Source organism: Clavispora lusitaniae (assembly GCF_014636115.1).
Source record: "Clavispora lusitaniae strain FDAARGOS_655 chromosome Unknown tig00000185_pilon, whole genome shotgun sequence".
Classification (NCBI taxonomy): domain Eukaryota; kingdom Fungi; phylum Ascomycota; class Pichiomycetes; order Serinales; family Metschnikowiaceae; genus Clavispora; species Clavispora lusitaniae.
Window position 1 is genome coordinate 566,478 of NW_027093979.1, and position 17,234 is coordinate 583,711.

A 17,234-nucleotide genomic window follows, 5' to 3' on the forward strand; every position below is an offset into this window, starting at 1 on the left:
GTCTGCCATCATTACATCTGTGGTTTGTTTTAGTATTGGGCAGTTATCTTTTAACACTTTGGTCTGCTTAATGGAAAACGGCTTAGTCGCTTCTTCAATGGCCCGCTCACATCAAGAATCCATTTTCGACAGAGCATGGGCTTACATGACTCTTAACCCGCATGGGAACGATATCGAGAATCTTCTTGAAGGAATAGAAATCCAGCTTGCGTTGACTCCAGGGTTTCTCACCAAAGACAGCATCATAAAACGGAAAGTGCAAACTCTATCTCCTGAATTGACTCAGGCTTGCACCAAAGACCACTTTTTGAACATTCTACTTCTTGTGCTTTCAGAAATCAAAGTGGTGGATTTGGAGCAAAAGACAGTCTACGGGAACTTCGCCGACAATAACCTGGTCTATCAGGATAATGAAAACAAACTACTATATAAAAGCACAATCGAAGATGGGCATGTTACGTTGCTAGAGTCTCCATACTTGGAAGACCCTTTATCTACAACAAGAGATTACGAATCTGATGTGGATGAGGCATCATCGCTTATGGAAAACGGTTACTGCTTTGAAAATGCGTCCAGCGTCTGGTCTTTGGAAGATGGGACTTTCAATCTTCAGCATGTGCTAGAAGAGCTCAACTTTCATCACTTGTCGATACATCTGAACTTCAGACTCATTGAAGCCAAGTTGAATAAACTCGAAGGGCAAAACCACCATGACACTGTTATTCTAAGAAAGCTCACCACAAATAATGAGTCTCTCAGAGACAGAATGCATGACATGAAAAGGGAAATCCACGATCTCTTTTTATCGTTGGAAGAATTAAAGTCTTGCGGGCAAGACGACAACTTGCATCAAATTCAGAATTTATCCGAAAATATCGATACTCTGCTAATGGAATACGGTTTGAATGTGCATACAAACGGAACACAGGAAACAGAAGCAGGAACAGAGGAAATGACAGGCTACATGACGGAAAAAGGAATGGGAAAAAAATCACAGAAACAAACTATTGGATCGACATTCGAAAACGGAGAAATGGGAATAAAAAAAGATCAGACAGGTACTACAGTAAATCCTCTAGTGTATCTTGTCATTTTCCTTGCAATTGCCATAATATTCACGCACAAACAATTGCAAAATTCGTCATATTACCAATAAACGTGTCAGAAATGAAATAAAGCGTCCTGCAAAACCAGACAATGCAAAGTTAGCTCATACTTATCGAGCGAGAGTAGCTGTCGTAAGTGTCATCATTATCCTCCTGGAAGTACGGATGAATCAATGCTCTTTTAGCACTGATTCTGTTGCTTGGGTCGTAGGTCAACATTTGTTCCATCAAGTCAACGCCGTCCTTGTCCAACGAAGGCACATGCTTCGCCAACGGAGACTTTTGCCATTTGGGCCATGTGAGCTTGTAGTCCGGCAAGTACGACACGTCAGGCCACGTTTCCTCGTTTGGTGTACCCAAGATTCTAAAAATACGGAAAATCTCATCAATTTCCGAGTCGCCGGGAAACAACGGTTTCCTGTTGCACATCTCAGCGAAAATACACCCCACAGACCACATGTCGACGCCTGTAGAGTATTGTTTACCGCCCAACAAGATCTCTGGTGCTCTGTACCACAAAGTTACAACCTCGTGGGTGTATGCACGCAAAGGGACACCAAAGGCCCTTGCCAAACCGAAATCGGCCAACTTGAGGTTTCCCTCCTTGTCGATCAACAAGTTCTGCGGTTTCAAGTCACGGTGCAAGACGCGATGAGAATGGCAGTGCTTGATTCCCTTAACCAACTGAATCATGAACCGCTTGACCATGGACGGCTCTAACCCTGCGCCCTTGGGGATGGACTCCATGTATTTTTTCAAGTCCAAGTCCAAAAACTCAAACACAAGGTAAAGTTTGTGGGAATCGGAGTGAATGATGTCGTATAGCCGGACGATGTTGTCGTCTCTCATTTCTTTCAAGAGAGAGATTTCTCTGATGGCCGTGGAAGGAACGCCCTCATCTTCCAGCTCCAATCTGATTTTCTTGAGCGCCACTACTCGATTGTTGTGACGGGTGTCTAAGGCTTTATAGACAACACCATAAGTTCCTATATATGTTAGCATAGGCACGAGAAAGAAAGGGGGAAAAAAAAGCACAAGTCAAGGGAATCTGAAGATCGGAAATCCACCAAACACCCACGATTCAAAACATACCTTCGCCGACTTTTTCTTGTCTTTGAAAGTCTGAGAGTTCAACCATAGCTTGACGGTAAAAACAATAATACGAAAAAGGAAGAAAGTACGCGCTGAATCGTGCGAAAATACATTTGCGTGCCCTTCTACACATGCACACTGCAACACGAAATGCTTCGGCACAGAAAATAAATGCACATTTCTTAAAGTTGGAGAGGAAAGACAGAAGAAACAAGTTATACAGCAAACGTGAAGGTAACATGAATTTATGACAAGTCGAATGATAAATAGTAATGCATTGTAGAATATGGTTTGGTTTGGTTTGTCAGCCGTGCGATCATGTCATTCCACCTCAACATTTCGCGGCTTGGCTCAAGGCACCACTTTAAGCCGTTGCAGGAATCTTCTCCTGCTGCTTGACTTCAGGTGTGCCATTCAACGAAAGACATACCCCAACAGCCTCGTTCTCCACCGCTGCACAGACCTTGATTTCTCTGCCCCATTCACTGTTCAAGATCTGCTTGCCGTTGATTCTGCGCTCGGGATTTGGATCGAGAATAGAGTAAATCACATTGCGGCACCGCGCGCGTTTCAACGACTCGATTGGATCGTATCCAGCTGCGTCCTTCCGCTTCCACAAGTACTCCTGGAAAAACTCGTCCTTCAGCGCATCAGCCAACTTCCATAGCTGTCTACCCGTCCGCATTGCCATGTAGATGACACCGCATGCCCAAATATCAACGCAACGTGGATCAAACTCCCTCTGAACAAACTCCTCAGGCGCAATGTAGGGGCTCGAACCACATACACCTTCACTCAACTGTATATCTTTCTCCCACGCCATGCGGAAACATTCGCCGTTGCCGAAATCTGTGATTTTCAACACACCTTGCTGAGTCAATAGCAAGTTTTCCGGCTTCAAGTCACGGTGCGCTACACCCATGTCATGCATGTAGTTGACACCACGTATAAGTTGCTTAAAGAAGCAATCAGCCTCTGCGTAATTCAACTGGCCGGCAGTGATAATCAATGTGTACAAGTCGCCACCAGAGCAGAATTCCATCACCTCACAGTAGTCACCTTTGGCGTCTTTCAACAAGTCTAGCGTATCTATGATGTTTGGATGTTTAAGCGACGATGAAATACAGAATTCCGACGTTAGACGGCGTGAGTACTTCTTCTCCGACTCATTGGGCCGCCGCTTGAACTCTTTCACCGCATATAGCATTTCATCGTGGGTACTAGAGCCTGGGGGCGATTTCTTGTGGGAAATACGCACCACGCCGAAAGCACCGCGGCCGATAACCTCTTGACAGTGGCCGTATTTCTCGGCAAAACTGCGGCTGTCCTGCTGACTCATAGGGTTCAACAATTCTGCCCCCAGAGTGTCATAAGGCGAGGTGTTGTTCTTGACTTGTGTCACCAAGCCGGCAAACAACGTAGGGGGTTTATCCTTGTCCTTGTCCTTCGTATCAGAAACAGACAGCAAGATGTTAGGCACTGCGGACTTGGCCTCACCACGGAGTTTCTTGGCACCCAACAAGTCTTTCAACATGCTACTCAATTTCTCCTGGCGACGAGCAGCACGCAAGTTGTGTTCGTGCGAGCCATCCTCAAACATCTTGAAGCGAGGCTTGGGCGTGGCAAGAGCCGGAATATGCGACGCGGACACAGAGGGCGAAATAGTTCCCTTTTTGACCGACAGCGCTCTAGAGACAGGGTTCAGTTTATTCTTGGCAGACGCAGGCGCAGCCAATGCTCCAGCCGCAGCAATAGACGCAGGCGAGGGCGAGGCCGGGCGGCGCGACGAGCTGTTGAGCGAGGGCAGCCGCGACACGGGTGAGGCCCGCGAGACGGGCGCCTCGAGTGCGCCGTTGGCTGCCACGTGCGAGTCCACAGACAGCGCCGACTGTTGCGGAGATACAGCCGTGCCTAGCGGAAGGGGCACGGTTGCAAAAGGCGAGTTTGTGCGCAGGTGCTCGTGCGGAAGGGGATAGAGCACGTCGTCGTCTGTAAGCAGCGTTGTCCGCACTGGCACAGTGGCAACAGGCACCAGTGGGTTTTTCGTGCTGGAGGAGGTGTTGGCTGGGGTCGTTGCCGCGCCGGCAGCAGAGTTTGCAGCCACAACACTCTCTTGCACATTTGCCGCCAGGGTTGACCCCTGGATGCTTGAAGCAGGGGCTGTTAGCCCGTTTTCAGCAGCCTGGCCATTTGGGGTCTGGTTGTTTGTGGCTTTGGTTTCCAGATCCGTGTGCGAGCCAAAGAGACGGCCCAACACGGAGGATTTCTTTTTAGTCTTGTCGCCCATGGGAAGAAAAGCTGGCGATGTTAGCCCAACAGCCTCGGGCAAAAACAAACAGGGGAAAGTTGGAGACTAGTATGGTGCGACAGGAAGAGTGGAAAAAGAATAGAACAAAAGACAAGCTTTTCAGAGCCGCGCAACCTGTCTACACCAGGAAAAAAAGGAAAAGGCCGCAAAGCGAACGGCAAATACCAGAGGAAGAAGGTGGCGGGAAAAGGAGAACAAAAAAAAAAAGAAAAGAAAAAGAATAAGAAGAATACAAAATCGGTCATGCTCATCTTAGCCTAGGTCTTGTCACGTTGCTAGATGCCTGCCGTTCTTGGCGCGATCAAGCCAGTCTTTCTGAACTTTTGGTGCGCTCGGTTTTAGCCTCGCACATTCTGGGTACAGGTTATATGCCCTGGTATCACGCAACCAGGCCCAGACGGAAAAGCAAGCGAGACAAGCGGAAAATGAGATCCAGCGGAAAATGACATCAAGCTTCAAGAAGCAGGCGGAAGTTACCTTGGGCGACAAATGTGCCTGGATGACCGACGGTTGTCTGCAGGCCACCAGACTTGGTACTGAATCATCATTTGGCATGTGACACATGTAAGTTGTGGCTGTGGTCAGAAGAAGTAGAAGGTGGAGATTTCAACTCTTTTGCCATCATCTCTGTTCGCCAACGTCTGTTCCTATGTAACCTCTGTTAAAATTGCCTACGCGAAGCAACCTGATCTGCCATCATTGTTCACTTGAAATCGTCAATCAAGAGCGTATTTGGTCGCTAGGGACGGCCGACATTTGAATCACGTTTCATTGTATGCTGGCGCAGATGAATCTCTCGTTGTATGCTGGCGCAGATGAATCTCTCATTGTATTACTGACAAGTGCTAATTGGGCCATACATGCACCTTACTTCCTATCTCATCGGCCTACAGGATTGGTGTCTCATTGGCAATCCACGTGCATTCGGCGTCTACTCGGCCAAAATAAAGTTCTTGAATTGCTCGTAGGCCTTGTCCAAGTCGTCGTTGACAATGACCAAATCGTGGGCGCCAGTAGCAGCGTACTCCATCTCTCCAGTGGCAGCGGCGATTCTCTTGGCAATGGAATCCTCAGTCTCGGTGCCTCTTCCAGTCAATCTCTCCTTCAAAGTCTCGATCGAAGGAGGCGCCACAAACAAGTATCTGGCGTCAATGGTCGAAGCCTTGACCGACTTGACACCTTGCATATCAATGTCCAAGAGACAGATTTTGTTGGACTTGACCACGTCTTCAACGGCCTTGATGGACGTGCCGTAGTAGTTTCCCGAGAACTGGGCCCACTCGATGAACTTCTTCTCGTCAATCATCTTCTTGAAATCCTCCACCTTGGTGAAGTGGTAGTCCACACCATCAACTTCGCCGGCTCTAGGGGTTCTGGTGGTGTTGGAAACAGAAAAGCCAAACTTGTCGGGGAACTCAGCAAAGAGCTTTTTCAAAAGAGTGGACTTACCAGTGCCCGAAGGCCCGGAAATAACAACTGGTCTAGCCATGGGAAGAACTGATGAGCTTTGATTTTTTTCGGCGCCGCGCGTCTTGTATCACGACATGAGAATCTTAATGGGACACACCACCACGATTCCTCCAGTAACAAACCATAAAAAAATTGCTTAAACAGAAAAAAAATAACCCTCTCTAGACGTCTACCCAGCAACCGTCATCCACGTACCTGACGTGTTCTTGCCGCCCCAAAACACTTGCTTCGTGGTCGTGCCATGCACATAGCATCGTGAACAAAATCGGTGTGGCCCCAGCGCCAACCTTTGGTCACCTCTTCCCTCAGCATGGACCACATCAAACAAGCGCTTGCCGCCATGTACTCGCCCACTGCGGCGCAGCACGAGAAGAAGCAGGCGACCGAGTTTTTGGAGCTGTTCCAAAAGTTGCCTGACGCATGGCTGGTTGTTCAGATTCTCTCCGATTTACAAGAGCCGCTAGAGTACCGCATGTTTGCGGCGCAAACGCTCAGATCCAAGGCAACTTACGACTTGCTGCAGTTGCCCGAGTCGTCGTACGTGCAGTTGAAGGACTCGGTGCTTGACCTTCTCCGCACCTATGCATCCAAGGACAAGTTGATTCGAACCCAGTTGTCCTTGACGCTTTGCCAGTTGGCCTTGCAGTACTTGCAGTGGGACAATGCCATGGACGAGATCACCACGTGCTTGTCGGAAGCGGGCTCTGTACCGGCGTTGCTTGAGTTCTTGAAGATCTTGCCCGAGGAATTGACCGAGTCCAACAAAACTGCATTGACAGACGACGAGTTCAACGCCCGCACGGCCGTTCTCATCACTGATAACGTCGAGCGCGTGCTACTGCTCTTGAAAACCTTGTACGAGCAGCAGGCTTGTGCGCCCGAGCTTCTTTTGGACTGTCTCAACAGCTGGCTCAAGGAATGTCCCATTGACAAAGTTTTGGGTGTCGACACGCTAGCTCAGCTTGTGTTCAAGCTGTTGGTACAAGAGGACACTTTTGAAAAAGCATGCGAGTGTCTCAGTACGATCTTGCGTGAGACTGGGGACATGGACAACTACCAGCTCATAGATGCCATCTACCAGCAGTTATTGGAAGTGCACAGTTTCTACGCCAACCAGCCGGACAAGTTAGCGGATCCAGAGGTGTTCAGCATGCTTACCAAGCTTTATGTGGATGCCGGAGAGTCGTGGCATGTCTTGATAGCGAAAAACCCAGCGCATTTCAAGCCGCTCGTGCAGATTTTGTTGGAGTGCTGCCGATACGACGAAGACTTGGACGTGGTCAAGTACACCTTCTACTTTTGGTACTTGCTCAAACAGATGTTGACTTTGCCCAAGTTTGAAGACGCCCGCAGCGAATTTTCGCCCATTTACTTGCAGTTGATTCTGGTGATCATCAAACACCTCTGCTATCCAGTTGGCGCTGACCAGCAGCCACTGTTTTCCGACAAGGAAGAGCACGACAAGTTCAAAGACTTCCGCTACGAAATGGGCGATGTGCTCAAAGACTGCTGTGCTGTTGCCGGAGCCCAAAAAGCTCTTCGTGTTCCATTTGAACAACTCCAGCAATTGCTTGCACAGCCTGGTGCCCCATGGCCGCTTGTTGAAGCGCCCTTGTTCAGCATGCGTGTCATGGCCAAGGAAGTTTCGCCTCGAGAGAACACCATTTTGCCTACCATCATGCAGCTGCTCGTGCAATTGCCCGAACACCCAAAAATAAGATACGCCACTACACTAGTGTTGGGTCGGTACTCCGAATGGACTGCCCGCAACCCAAAGTTTTTGCAAGTGCAACTCCAGTACATCATCAAGGGCTTTGAAACCAGCGATGCTGACCGAGACGTGTGTAACGCCGCATGCCAGGCTCTTATGTACTTCTGCCAAGACTGCGCCGAGCTTCTAACAGGCTATTTGGACCAGTTGTATGTGCTCTACCAGCAGGTACGCGGCCACATCGAAGTGAAATCTACATATGACTTGGTGGACGGTTTGGCTCATGTGGTGAAGGAACTTCCTGCGTCAGATCAGCTTGCGGCCACCCAAACATTTTTGGATCCCTCCGTGCATAGATTGGCCGAATTGTGCGATTCGGGCGACAAGAATGACGACAATACTGTGTCTGCATTGCATGACGAGGCAGAAATTCTTAGCATCTTCTTCAGGATCGTGCGCTGTCTGAACTTTGACGCTACAACATACCCTGCGGCAGAGTATTTCGGCCATACTGTGTGGCCGTTAATAACCCGTGTTCTTGGCAAATTCGGTACGGTTTTGAAAGTCTCAGAGCGGTTTGTCAAAGTGCTTAAAAACGCAATCCAGAGTTGCTCCACATATCTCACCGCTTTGCTTCCTCAAATAGCACAACTTCTTCACGACGGATTCCGCACCACCTGTTTTGGCTGTTATCTCTGGGTTTCTGGTGTGGCCATCAGAGAGTTTGGCGATGAGGTCAGCGGGGCCGAAACCCACGACGTGGTGTTCCATTTGGGAGTTCAGCAGAGCAGTGTGTTTTTCAATGTGGCCAAGTCTGAGGATCTTCGCGGAATGCCCGACGTCATTGAAGATTACTTCAACATGGCCAGCGACTTGCTCATGTATTTCCCGGAGAAAGTTACACATAACGGCGAGCTTCTCACGTCGATTCTTGCTGCGGCAGAACTTGCTCTTTCCACCAGTGAAGAGCGTAATCCATTGATGGCCGTGGTGCATTTTTTCGTGGATCTTGTGGCATGGGGGTCCGAATATCCACCAGTGTCTTTCTTCGAAGGCGATACCCAACTGGTGCAGCAGCATGTCCAGAGCTTTCTTGTTGCAGAAGCACACGGGCAGCGCTTGGTGCAAATGGTGTTGGAAGGTCTCATTTACAAGTTCTACAATGATCCGGATGCCAATGATCTTTTGGTGAAGATTTTGAGTGTGGCGCCAGATAAGACACAGGCCATAACATGGTTGCAACAGGCTGTTTCTGGTCTTGCCAACGTGAGTGAGAAGGAGGTGCACAAGCTTATTAGTGCCATCACCGTGGCACTTCCTAATAAAGACAATCGCCGTGTGCGTATGGCCATAAAGGATTTCGTGAGCTGGTATACACGGAAAAATGTCAATTCAAGGGCCAACTTCAGCTAAGGCGTGAGTATATAGTAAAAATGCCATAACACAACAGATGAAAGCGGATCAAGTGAAGAATCCACCACCAGTACTTTGAGCGACAAGTGTGCTTCTATACCTGATAGATGTCAATGTATTATGAACTGGTTGGTAGTCCAAACCAATGCCGAGCAGATAGAAGCTCGAAATGTGCCGTATAGATCGAATGAAGGTAAAAATAGCAACTTCACTCGAACAAGAGTCAGCTTCTGGAATGGACTACAATGTTTAGCTGGCTCTTTCTTGTGGTTTCGATTCATTTCCATATTCGGACCAAATGAGCAGCTTTTCAATGCATACAGCCCCGTTGCTGGGACTTGGAGCCTTTCAGCCCTGCTATTTTAAGCTCGAGAGATGACTCACCTAGTTGCATCGGCATACTGAACAAGGACTTACATCTCATACCAGATAAGATACAGTAGTAATGCAGATATGGAGAATGCACTATGGCCAGCCTGAAACATACTTCATAATGGGCAAGTGGAGACGTACGGAATTCCATGGTGATGCCTTCAATCGAGTCGACAAGCTATAAAGCCATCTGTGGTCCAGAAACGTCATGAAAAGTGCGATATCATTACCAGAGCCTAAATTCGAGACGATGGTCAAATAGGTGATGGATTCTAGACGATGGTGAAAATTCGAGACGATGTGAACCTACGACAAACGGCCTAAAATGGCGCCGATGCCGAGTCGTATGACGGAAATGAAGCGTCATTAGAGTTCCCGAATGGGCAATCTGCTTACGGATGGGGCCATCATGGAATGTTATCAGAGATAACGCCTGCGTCTGCGCCCCCTCCAATCGGGAAGAGAAGAGAAGAAAGAAGAGTCAAGAAAGAATCAGTAGAATCAGTAGAATCAGTAGAATCAGTAGAATCAGTAGAATCAGTAGAATCAGTAGAACCAGTAGAATCAGTAGAAACAAGGAAAACGGCTGAAAGTGTGGATTGTAGAAAACGAAAATCTGCGACTCACAGTTCAGTTAAGACAGGTGCACGGCACCATGCGTCTGCAGAAACTGAATGTTGACCAAACACTCCGGCAACGACACGACAGCCTACTTTCCGGCCTCAATGAACATCATGAGCTTCCACGAGCCTGACGCTTGCCGCTTCTATTTTTGGCCGAATCCTGGTCTGGCTCCACCTGATAGCAAGACTGCAGTCAGACATGTGTCTGCATCTTCTCGTGCGATGGCTGGACCTGCACGTGCGCCGTCTCGCCAACAATGGAACAATAGAGCAAGTGCAAGAGAGGGCCAGGAAAACGGGCCAAAAGCAAAACAGCAAAGGACAAAAGTTGCCGTCACGGCAGTGTTTGTCGCCTTACATCGCACGGCCATGAAGCGGCATCAGAACCTCCCGCATCGCCATGCCTCCCAAGACATTGCGAAACTTCGCTTCACATGCTACAACCAATCACAGTGGCCATGAAACATGCCCAAACGTGCAGGGACTGGGGTGAACATTCCAGCACGGAGAAGCAAGAACATAAAACAAACCAAAAAAAAAAAAAAAAAAAAAAAAAAAAAAACAGAAAAAAAAAGAAAGAAAGACAATCGGGGCGGGCTGCGGCTGCGTCTCTCCGCAGGAACAGACTTTTTCGGCAGTGGGCCTTCCCGTTTGGGCTCGGCTGGCGCCCGCCTGTTTATCTTAGGCGCGCGCGCGCAAACGCAAGAGAAGAAAATAACCAGAGGTTATCAGTTGCGGCCCCGTCCCGACACATATATAAAGCGGCCCGCAGTGCGCACTTGTTTGGTTTTTTTCCTTCTCCAGTACTCACTACTCTTATTTTCCCAGTCTTTCGCTCATAATCTTATAATGCAATTCTCCACGGTTGTTGTCGCTGCCGCTGTTGCCGCCTCTGTCTCTGCTGCCAACGTCACTGAGACTGACGTTTCCTCCACCTTGGTTACCATCACCTCTTGTGGTCCAGAAGTGACTGACTGCCCAGCTGCCAGCCCATCTGCTTCTGCTAATGTTTCCACCTACGCAGGTGCCGCCAACAAGCAATTTGCTGCTGGTGCCGTTGCTTTGGCTGCTGGTGCTTTGTTGGCTTTGTAAGTAAGCTAGCCCCGTGCAGTTTATTTCTTGGTGTATTAGTTTGAATCAAAGTTTGTTAATTGATGTATGCCGAGCCGCGCAGCGGTGAGGTTGAGTAGACTATTTCACAAGTTGACTTTTCGTTAACAAGTTAAGAAACTATAAACTTCTAATTAAGTTTAATATAAATTACGAAAGAGTCCTTAGTCGCCTGTTTTGTGTTGCTATGCAGATAAGAGTGATAAAGATGGGGCTTCAAGATGGGGCTTCAAGATGGGGCTTCAAGATGCGGCTTGTCTCTCTCGTTTTACCTGTGTCGTTTCATCTTGTATCGTTGTCATGTTGGTCTGTGCCGAGCCTGCCAAATGATTTAAAATCCTAATCAAGATAGTCAGTACAGTTAGTGTATACTAAAATTTATTTATTGGTCGCATTCTTCTCAAGCCTGTTATCGAGATATTCAAGAATCGATTGTAATGGTAATGGATGGTTACATGGTAATAAATGCTTACATGGTAATAAATGCTTACATGGTAATAAATGCTTACATGGTAATAAATGCTTACATGGTGATACAGTTTATATGGTAATAGATACTTAGATGGTCGTAGATGCTTACATGGTCGTAGATGCTTACATGTTTCTATTGATGTAAACCATTTAAGTCTATTTATCCCACTCTGTCACCATCACATATCCGTCTACTCATAATCGTTGCCTTCATCTTAGTAATTAGCATCACCTTCCAATGATAATAGAGAGACCACTGTATTTCCATGTATATCTGTGAAGACGAGGATAAAGGACGAAGAGCATTTAAAAGAGACCTCATTTGTGATAAGATTACAGATAAGCTGAAAGTGAAACGACAATCAGTGAGCTGCAAGAGGAAGTTCGATTTCGAAGTGTTCATTACTTTGGCTCATGTTCTCACACAGTGACACCGAAATATCACAAACATACAATAATGAAAACTTCAAATTCTTTAACATTCAAATAAGATGCCATGTTGGTATAACAACACCTCCCAAGCTTTTAGCATAGCAAACATAAACCATAACTTGAGTAAGTATATTGGCCCTCAGACTTAACTATTCATTGTAATTTTTGAAACGGCTAGAAATTGGTCATGAGATGAATTATACGATTTGCCCGACCAAATAATTTTTGTCTGAAATGTTATTAAGACCATACAGAGCAAATCAGCCGTACCTACCAGACCAAAAGCTTGAAGTCACATACAAACAATTCAAGGTTCAAAGCGACTCAATCGAAATTAGTGCCGTTTGCATCTTCCGGCAACTTATGCGGTCAATTTAAGACCTCCATGTAGGGTTTTCAAGCTATAACTACAAATCACTAGACATTCAAGCTAATTTACTTCAACTATATAGCCACGCGGGAACAAGAGCGCGGCTTAGTTATCGTTCTTTTCGACCTTTTGCTCCGGCTTAGGCTCCGGCTTGTCTTCCTTAGGCTCAGAATCCTTCTCCTCCGACTTGGACTTGGACTTCTTCAACTTCTCCAACAATTCTCCCTTCAACTCTTTCGTCTTGTCCAAGAGAGCGTCCTTCTTGTCTTCAAGGGCATCCTTCTTGTCGTCAAGCTTAGCCTTTTTCTTGTCGACAAACTTGTCAAACTTTGCCTTCTTCTCAGCCTTCTTTTGCTGCTTCTTCTTGTCCTTCTCCTCTCTTTCTTTTTCCTTCTTCTTTTCCTTCTCTTCTCTCTCCTTCTCCTTCTTCTTTTCTTTCTCCTCCTTCTCCTTTTCCTTCTTCTTGTCCTCCTCCTCCTTCTGCTTCTCCCTCTTCTTTTCCTCCTCTTCCTTCTTCTTCTCCTTCTCTTCTCTTTGCTTCTCCTTCTCTTCCCTCTGCTTCTCCTTCTCCTTCTCCTCTTCCTCCTTCTTCTGCTCATTCTTCTTCTTCTTTTCCTTGAGCTTGTCCTTCAAGCTGGGTTTGTCTTTCAACTTGTCCTTCAAGCCCAACTTGGGTTTTTTGAACATTTCACTGCTTACGCCAAGAATGGGTGCTTCGGCAGCAGCAACCTCATTGGTGTCAAGGGCAACATTGTCTTTCAAAACTGCTGCTGCTGCTGCTGTGGCCACAAGAGTCACAAGTACTCCGTTCACTTTCATTTTTGGATAAAGAGAGAAAAACTACAATGAAACTGGCTGCGAACCATTATATATTCCGCCCGGGCTGAAAGTAGTCTGCCTGGAAAAAAAAAATCAACTTTTGTGCTATGCTTCGTTTGGGAGCATTTCGTACTGGGCGTGATTTTTGCTCTGCCTGGCTTTGCGCGCAAACACCGCCCAAATCAGCCGCTTCAACCGTAACCCGCGCCCTCTCTTGATTTGGTCGAATTCTGCTCGGCTCGATTCTTTCAAACTGAAATCTGATATGCCGATTTCATCTTCTGGAATGCTGTACTTGTCGACCTTGGGAGGCTTCCAATTCTTCAACAATGACGAATTCACCACAACACTAATGGAACTGCAGGCCATAGCGGCGGCCGCTGCCCCAGGTGGAAGCATCAAGTTGAGCGGTAAGAAACAGCCCATGGCAAAGGGAAGCATGGCCATGTTGTAGACTGTAGCGCAGACAAAATTCCACTTGATTTTGCGGAATGTGGCGCTGGACACTTGGAGCGCCGTGATCACCCCGGCCAAATCGTTAGCTTGCTCCAGTGACTGGCTCATGAGCACCACTTCGGCCGAGTCGATAGCAATATCTGTTCCGGTGCTAATGGCCATGCCAATATCTGCCTGTACTAACGCTGGCGCGTCATTGATACCGTCGCCAACAAAGGCTATGGATATGTTGGAAGACCCACCAAACTTCTCCCTCAAGTTGGAAATCACCTCGCCCTTGTTGATGGGTGTGACCTCGCTGAATATATTTCCCTTGGGCACTCCAAGCTGTTGTCCCACCATATGCGCAGCCTCTTTATTGTCACCCGTGACAATACCCACCTGATAGCCTTGTGCATACCGCAAATAGTCAAGCACTTTCCGGGCATTAGGCTTGATCGAATCCATAAGCTCAAGGTAGCCGCAATACTCACCGTCAATTACCACGTGCGACACCGACAGCACAGAATCTTTCAAGTCTGTGTCTAGCATATCTGCCAATACCAACCGAGCACCGGGGTAGTCGCGGACAACCATTCTGCTGTTACCAATGGCAACGTCGTACGTCACATTGTCCAACGTGATTTGTGCTTGAACTCCCATACCTGTATTCACTTTGAAATTCTTAACAAGTGCTTGGAAAGTGTCGTCTTCAAAATGCAATCCCAAGTTCAGCTTAGCTTCTCGGGTTATAGCACGGCCCACAGGATGCTCGGAATGGACCTCCAAGGCTCCAATCAAATGCCACCACTGTGCTGTCTTGAGATTATTGCTCTTGCAAATTTGCCGAGACCTTGACACGCTCATCTCGCCCGACGTCAACGTTCCCGTCTTGTCAAACAAAATGACGTTGATTTTACTGGCTTTTTCCAAAATGTCTCCCCCTTTGATCAATGCTCCGTGGGTAGCTCCAACACCGGTTCCTACCATCACGGCAGTGGGCGCAGCAAGGCCCAAAGCACAAGGACAAGCAACCACAACAACAGAAATAGAAAGCTTGATACACATGAAAAAATTTCCGTTTTGCTCCTTCTGGAAAATTTTCGGAAGTTTGTCGGCAAAAAACGCCAGACAGAGCGCCCAGAAAGAAAATGTAATCAACGCCAACAATAACACCCCAATGACGAACCGGGCAGCAATGTAATCCGCAAACCGTTGAACTGGAGCTTTTTTGACCTGCGATTCCTTCACAACGTCAATTATCTGATGCAACTGTGAATTTTTGCCAGCAGCGGTAACACGAATGTAAATGACCCAGGGTCCATTAATGGATCCTCCAATTACAGAGCTTCCAACCTTTTTGAAAACCGGTTCGGATTCTCCTGTAATGATTGACTCGTCGATTTCTGTCTCGCCAAACACAACTTGCCCATCTGCTGGTACTTTCCCACCAGGCGCAACTATAGCAATATCGCCAGTTTCCATCAAGTCAATAGAAATCATTCGCGTTGGGAGCTCTTTCATTACTTCATCCTTTCCTTCATTTTTTTGGGCATCCACCATTTCCTGGAACCCTTGGACATCCGTGATGATCTGGCATGTAGTGGGAGTCAAAGACACAAGCCTGGACAAAGCAGTGGAGGTGGCACCTTTAGCTTTGTTTTCAATCCATTTGCCAAAAGAAACAAACGCAAGGAGCATGGCTTCTGTCTCAAAAAGAACCTTTGGTGGTCCGTCGGTTTGACCAGTCCAAACACTGAGACCCATGGAATAGATAGAGAATAGATAGGAAATTAATGTTGAGACACACACGAGAACATCCATGTTAGCATTACGGCCTTTATTGCGCAAGAAGAAGGCAAAGCGCTTGAAGAACACTGCTCCAAGATTAAACAAAATGTGCGTGCTCAAGGCCAATTCAAGCACAGATACCAAATAAAGGCCATGGAAGATCAAATGGGTTTTCCAAAAAGGCATTTTCTCCGAGAAACCGAGGATGCAAAGGGGTACACCAAAGAGAAGTGTACCGAAAAACGTTGAGCGCCAAAACTCGATATCCTTGGCTTTAGTCAACAATTTAAGTTGCGAGCTCAAGTACTGGTCAACAGAGTTGAGGATGACAAACTGAATATTGCTGTCTATAGAGTTCAATGCATCCACCACACCCCGAACACCTGTGATATTTGTAGCAAGTGTGATTTTGAGCTCATCGATAAGCTGTTCAGGCGAGACATTGGGTGTTTCGGGAGCGTCTTCGGTGACACTCTTAAAATCTAGCAGAAACGCCAGAATGCCAGGAAACCCATTGAGTACTGCTTCGATGTTGTATTGCAAGACCGATAAGTCGGTAGATTCGCCAATGCCGTATATCTGGAATATTATTTCTTCCACGGTATTTTCACGGGAAGATTGGATTTTTGGGTCTGACGACAAGAGAGTGGCATCGAAGCCACAGTCTTCGATCGCCTGCTGGATTTCCAGCGGCAGAAGAGATTGAAGATGTTCCACTAGAGCATCTTCCGTCAAAAGGGATACACCCACCGATTTGACACCTTCTAGCAGCTCCAACCTCTGTGTAATGGACGCGGAGCACGAGCCACACGTCATGCCCTTGATTTGGAAACGAGACTCTAGCACGGACTCAGGGGCGGAGGATTTCACCAAAACTGCGTCAAAGCCGCAATCCTCCACGGCAGAAAGAATGGCCGACACGGGAGTTTCCTGCGAGTGCACAACTTTGCCCTCGTTTGTAAGCAACGACACGGACACACTCAGCACGCCAGGAACTGCCTCTAGGGCCTCTGTCACGCTGGACGAGCATGCGGCACATGTCATTCCCGATATGCTGATTGTGGTGGTGACATTTGTTGCGAGAGCAGCGGAAGTGGCGGAAACCACTGCGGCATCGAAACCGCACTCTTCCACGGCCTGTATTAGCTGCTGTGGGGTCACGGGCGGCGTGAAGTCGACTTTCGCCTCATTAGTAATGAGAGAAACCGACACCCGCTGGACCTGGTCTATGGCCTCGAGGGCTTCGGTGATGGAGGCCGAGCACGCAGCACAGGTCATGCCGCTGATTGCTAGCGTAGCCGTAGACATGTGGAACGAGAAAAAAAATCTAGAAATTAAGGAATTAACGGCTCAGAAAGGCGGGTGGAAGGCAGATGTGTGAAGGTGGAGGGAGGTGAGATTTTATCTTTTTCATCAAGTGGCGGGTGCAGGGACGTCTGAGTATCTGCAGGTCCAGCATCTGGGGATGAGATGGGGACAGCAGAAGAGAAGACAAAGAACGGCGGAGAGACGGAAAAATCTATGGATGATACGAGATAGAGACGGTAAAGTTTCCTTTTCATTCTCGTGTCGCTTATGTTCCTCTTTTTGCTTGACCAATGGTCTGACCATAGTGCCCTTTTGAGGCCGGTGCAGGAAGCCGCCGTGCGGATATATCATGTCCCGGAAAGACACGATTGGGCTCATTGGCAGGTCTTCCCTGCCGGAAATG

At 47.6% G+C, this 17,234-nt stretch overlaps 8 protein-coding genes across 8 annotated transcripts; 3 read left to right on the forward strand and 5 right to left on the reverse strand. All coding sequences in view use genetic code 12, as the record gives it.

The window, feature by feature from the left end:
* Positions 1-70: 70 nt before the first annotated feature.
* On the forward strand, positions 71-1,156 carry FOB63_003925 (uncharacterized protein; the record flags this gene model as incomplete). Its single annotated transcript, XM_002614518.1, has 1 exon — positions 71-1,156. One exon carries the CDS (start codon positions 71-73, stop codon positions 1,154-1,156), a length of 1,086 nt encoding a protein of 361 aa, XP_002614564.1.
* Positions 1,157-1,205: 49 nt separating this feature from the next.
* CDC28 (cyclin-dependent serine/threonine-protein kinase) lies at positions 1,206-2,244 on the reverse strand (the record flags this gene model as incomplete). Its single annotated transcript, XM_002614517.2, has 2 exons — positions 1,206-2,092; positions 2,199-2,244. The coding sequence occupies 2 exons, from the start codon at positions 2,242-2,244 to the stop codon at positions 1,206-1,208; spliced, it is 933 nt and encodes a 310-aa protein (XP_002614563.2).
* A 318-nt stretch (positions 2,245-2,562) lies between these two features.
* Positions 2,563-4,485, reverse strand: FOB63_003927 (serine/threonine protein kinase; the record flags this gene model as incomplete). The annotated part of the gene is made up of 1 exon (XM_002614516.2): positions 2,563-4,485. The coding sequence occupies one exon, from the start codon at positions 4,483-4,485 to the stop codon at positions 2,563-2,565; it is 1,923 nt and encodes a 640-aa protein (XP_002614562.2).
* A 952-nt stretch (positions 4,486-5,437) lies between these two features.
* GUK1 (guanylate kinase) lies at positions 5,438-5,995 on the reverse strand (the record flags this gene model as incomplete). The annotated part of the gene is made up of 1 exon (XM_002614514.1): positions 5,438-5,995. The coding sequence occupies one exon, from the start codon at positions 5,993-5,995 to the stop codon at positions 5,438-5,440; it is 558 nt and encodes a 185-aa protein (XP_002614560.1).
* Positions 5,996-6,286: 291 nt separating this feature from the next.
* On the forward strand, positions 6,287-9,100 carry MTR10 (Mtr10p; the record flags this gene model as incomplete). Its single annotated transcript, XM_002614513.1, has 1 exon — positions 6,287-9,100. One exon carries the CDS (start codon positions 6,287-6,289, stop codon positions 9,098-9,100), a length of 2,814 nt encoding a protein of 937 aa, XP_002614559.1.
* Positions 9,101-10,944: 1,844 nt separating this feature from the next.
* PGA58 (Pga58p) lies at positions 10,945-11,187 on the forward strand (the record flags this gene model as incomplete). Its single annotated transcript, XM_002614512.2, has 1 exon — positions 10,945-11,187. The coding sequence occupies one exon, from the start codon at positions 10,945-10,947 to the stop codon at positions 11,185-11,187; it is 243 nt and encodes an 80-aa protein (XP_002614558.2).
* A 1,396-nt stretch (positions 11,188-12,583) lies between these two features.
* Positions 12,584-13,297, reverse strand: FOB63_003931 (uncharacterized protein; the record flags this gene model as incomplete). The annotated part of the gene is made up of 1 exon (XM_002614511.2): positions 12,584-13,297. The coding sequence occupies one exon, from the start codon at positions 13,295-13,297 to the stop codon at positions 12,584-12,586; it is 714 nt and encodes a 237-aa protein (XP_002614557.2).
* A 105-nt stretch (positions 13,298-13,402) lies between these two features.
* CCC2 (Cu(2+)-transporting P-type ATPase) lies at positions 13,403-16,831 on the reverse strand (the record flags this gene model as incomplete). Its single annotated transcript, XM_002614508.2, has 1 exon — positions 13,403-16,831. One exon carries the CDS (start codon positions 16,829-16,831, stop codon positions 13,403-13,405), a length of 3,429 nt encoding a protein of 1,142 aa, XP_002614554.2.
* Positions 16,832-17,234: the final 403 nt, after the last annotated feature.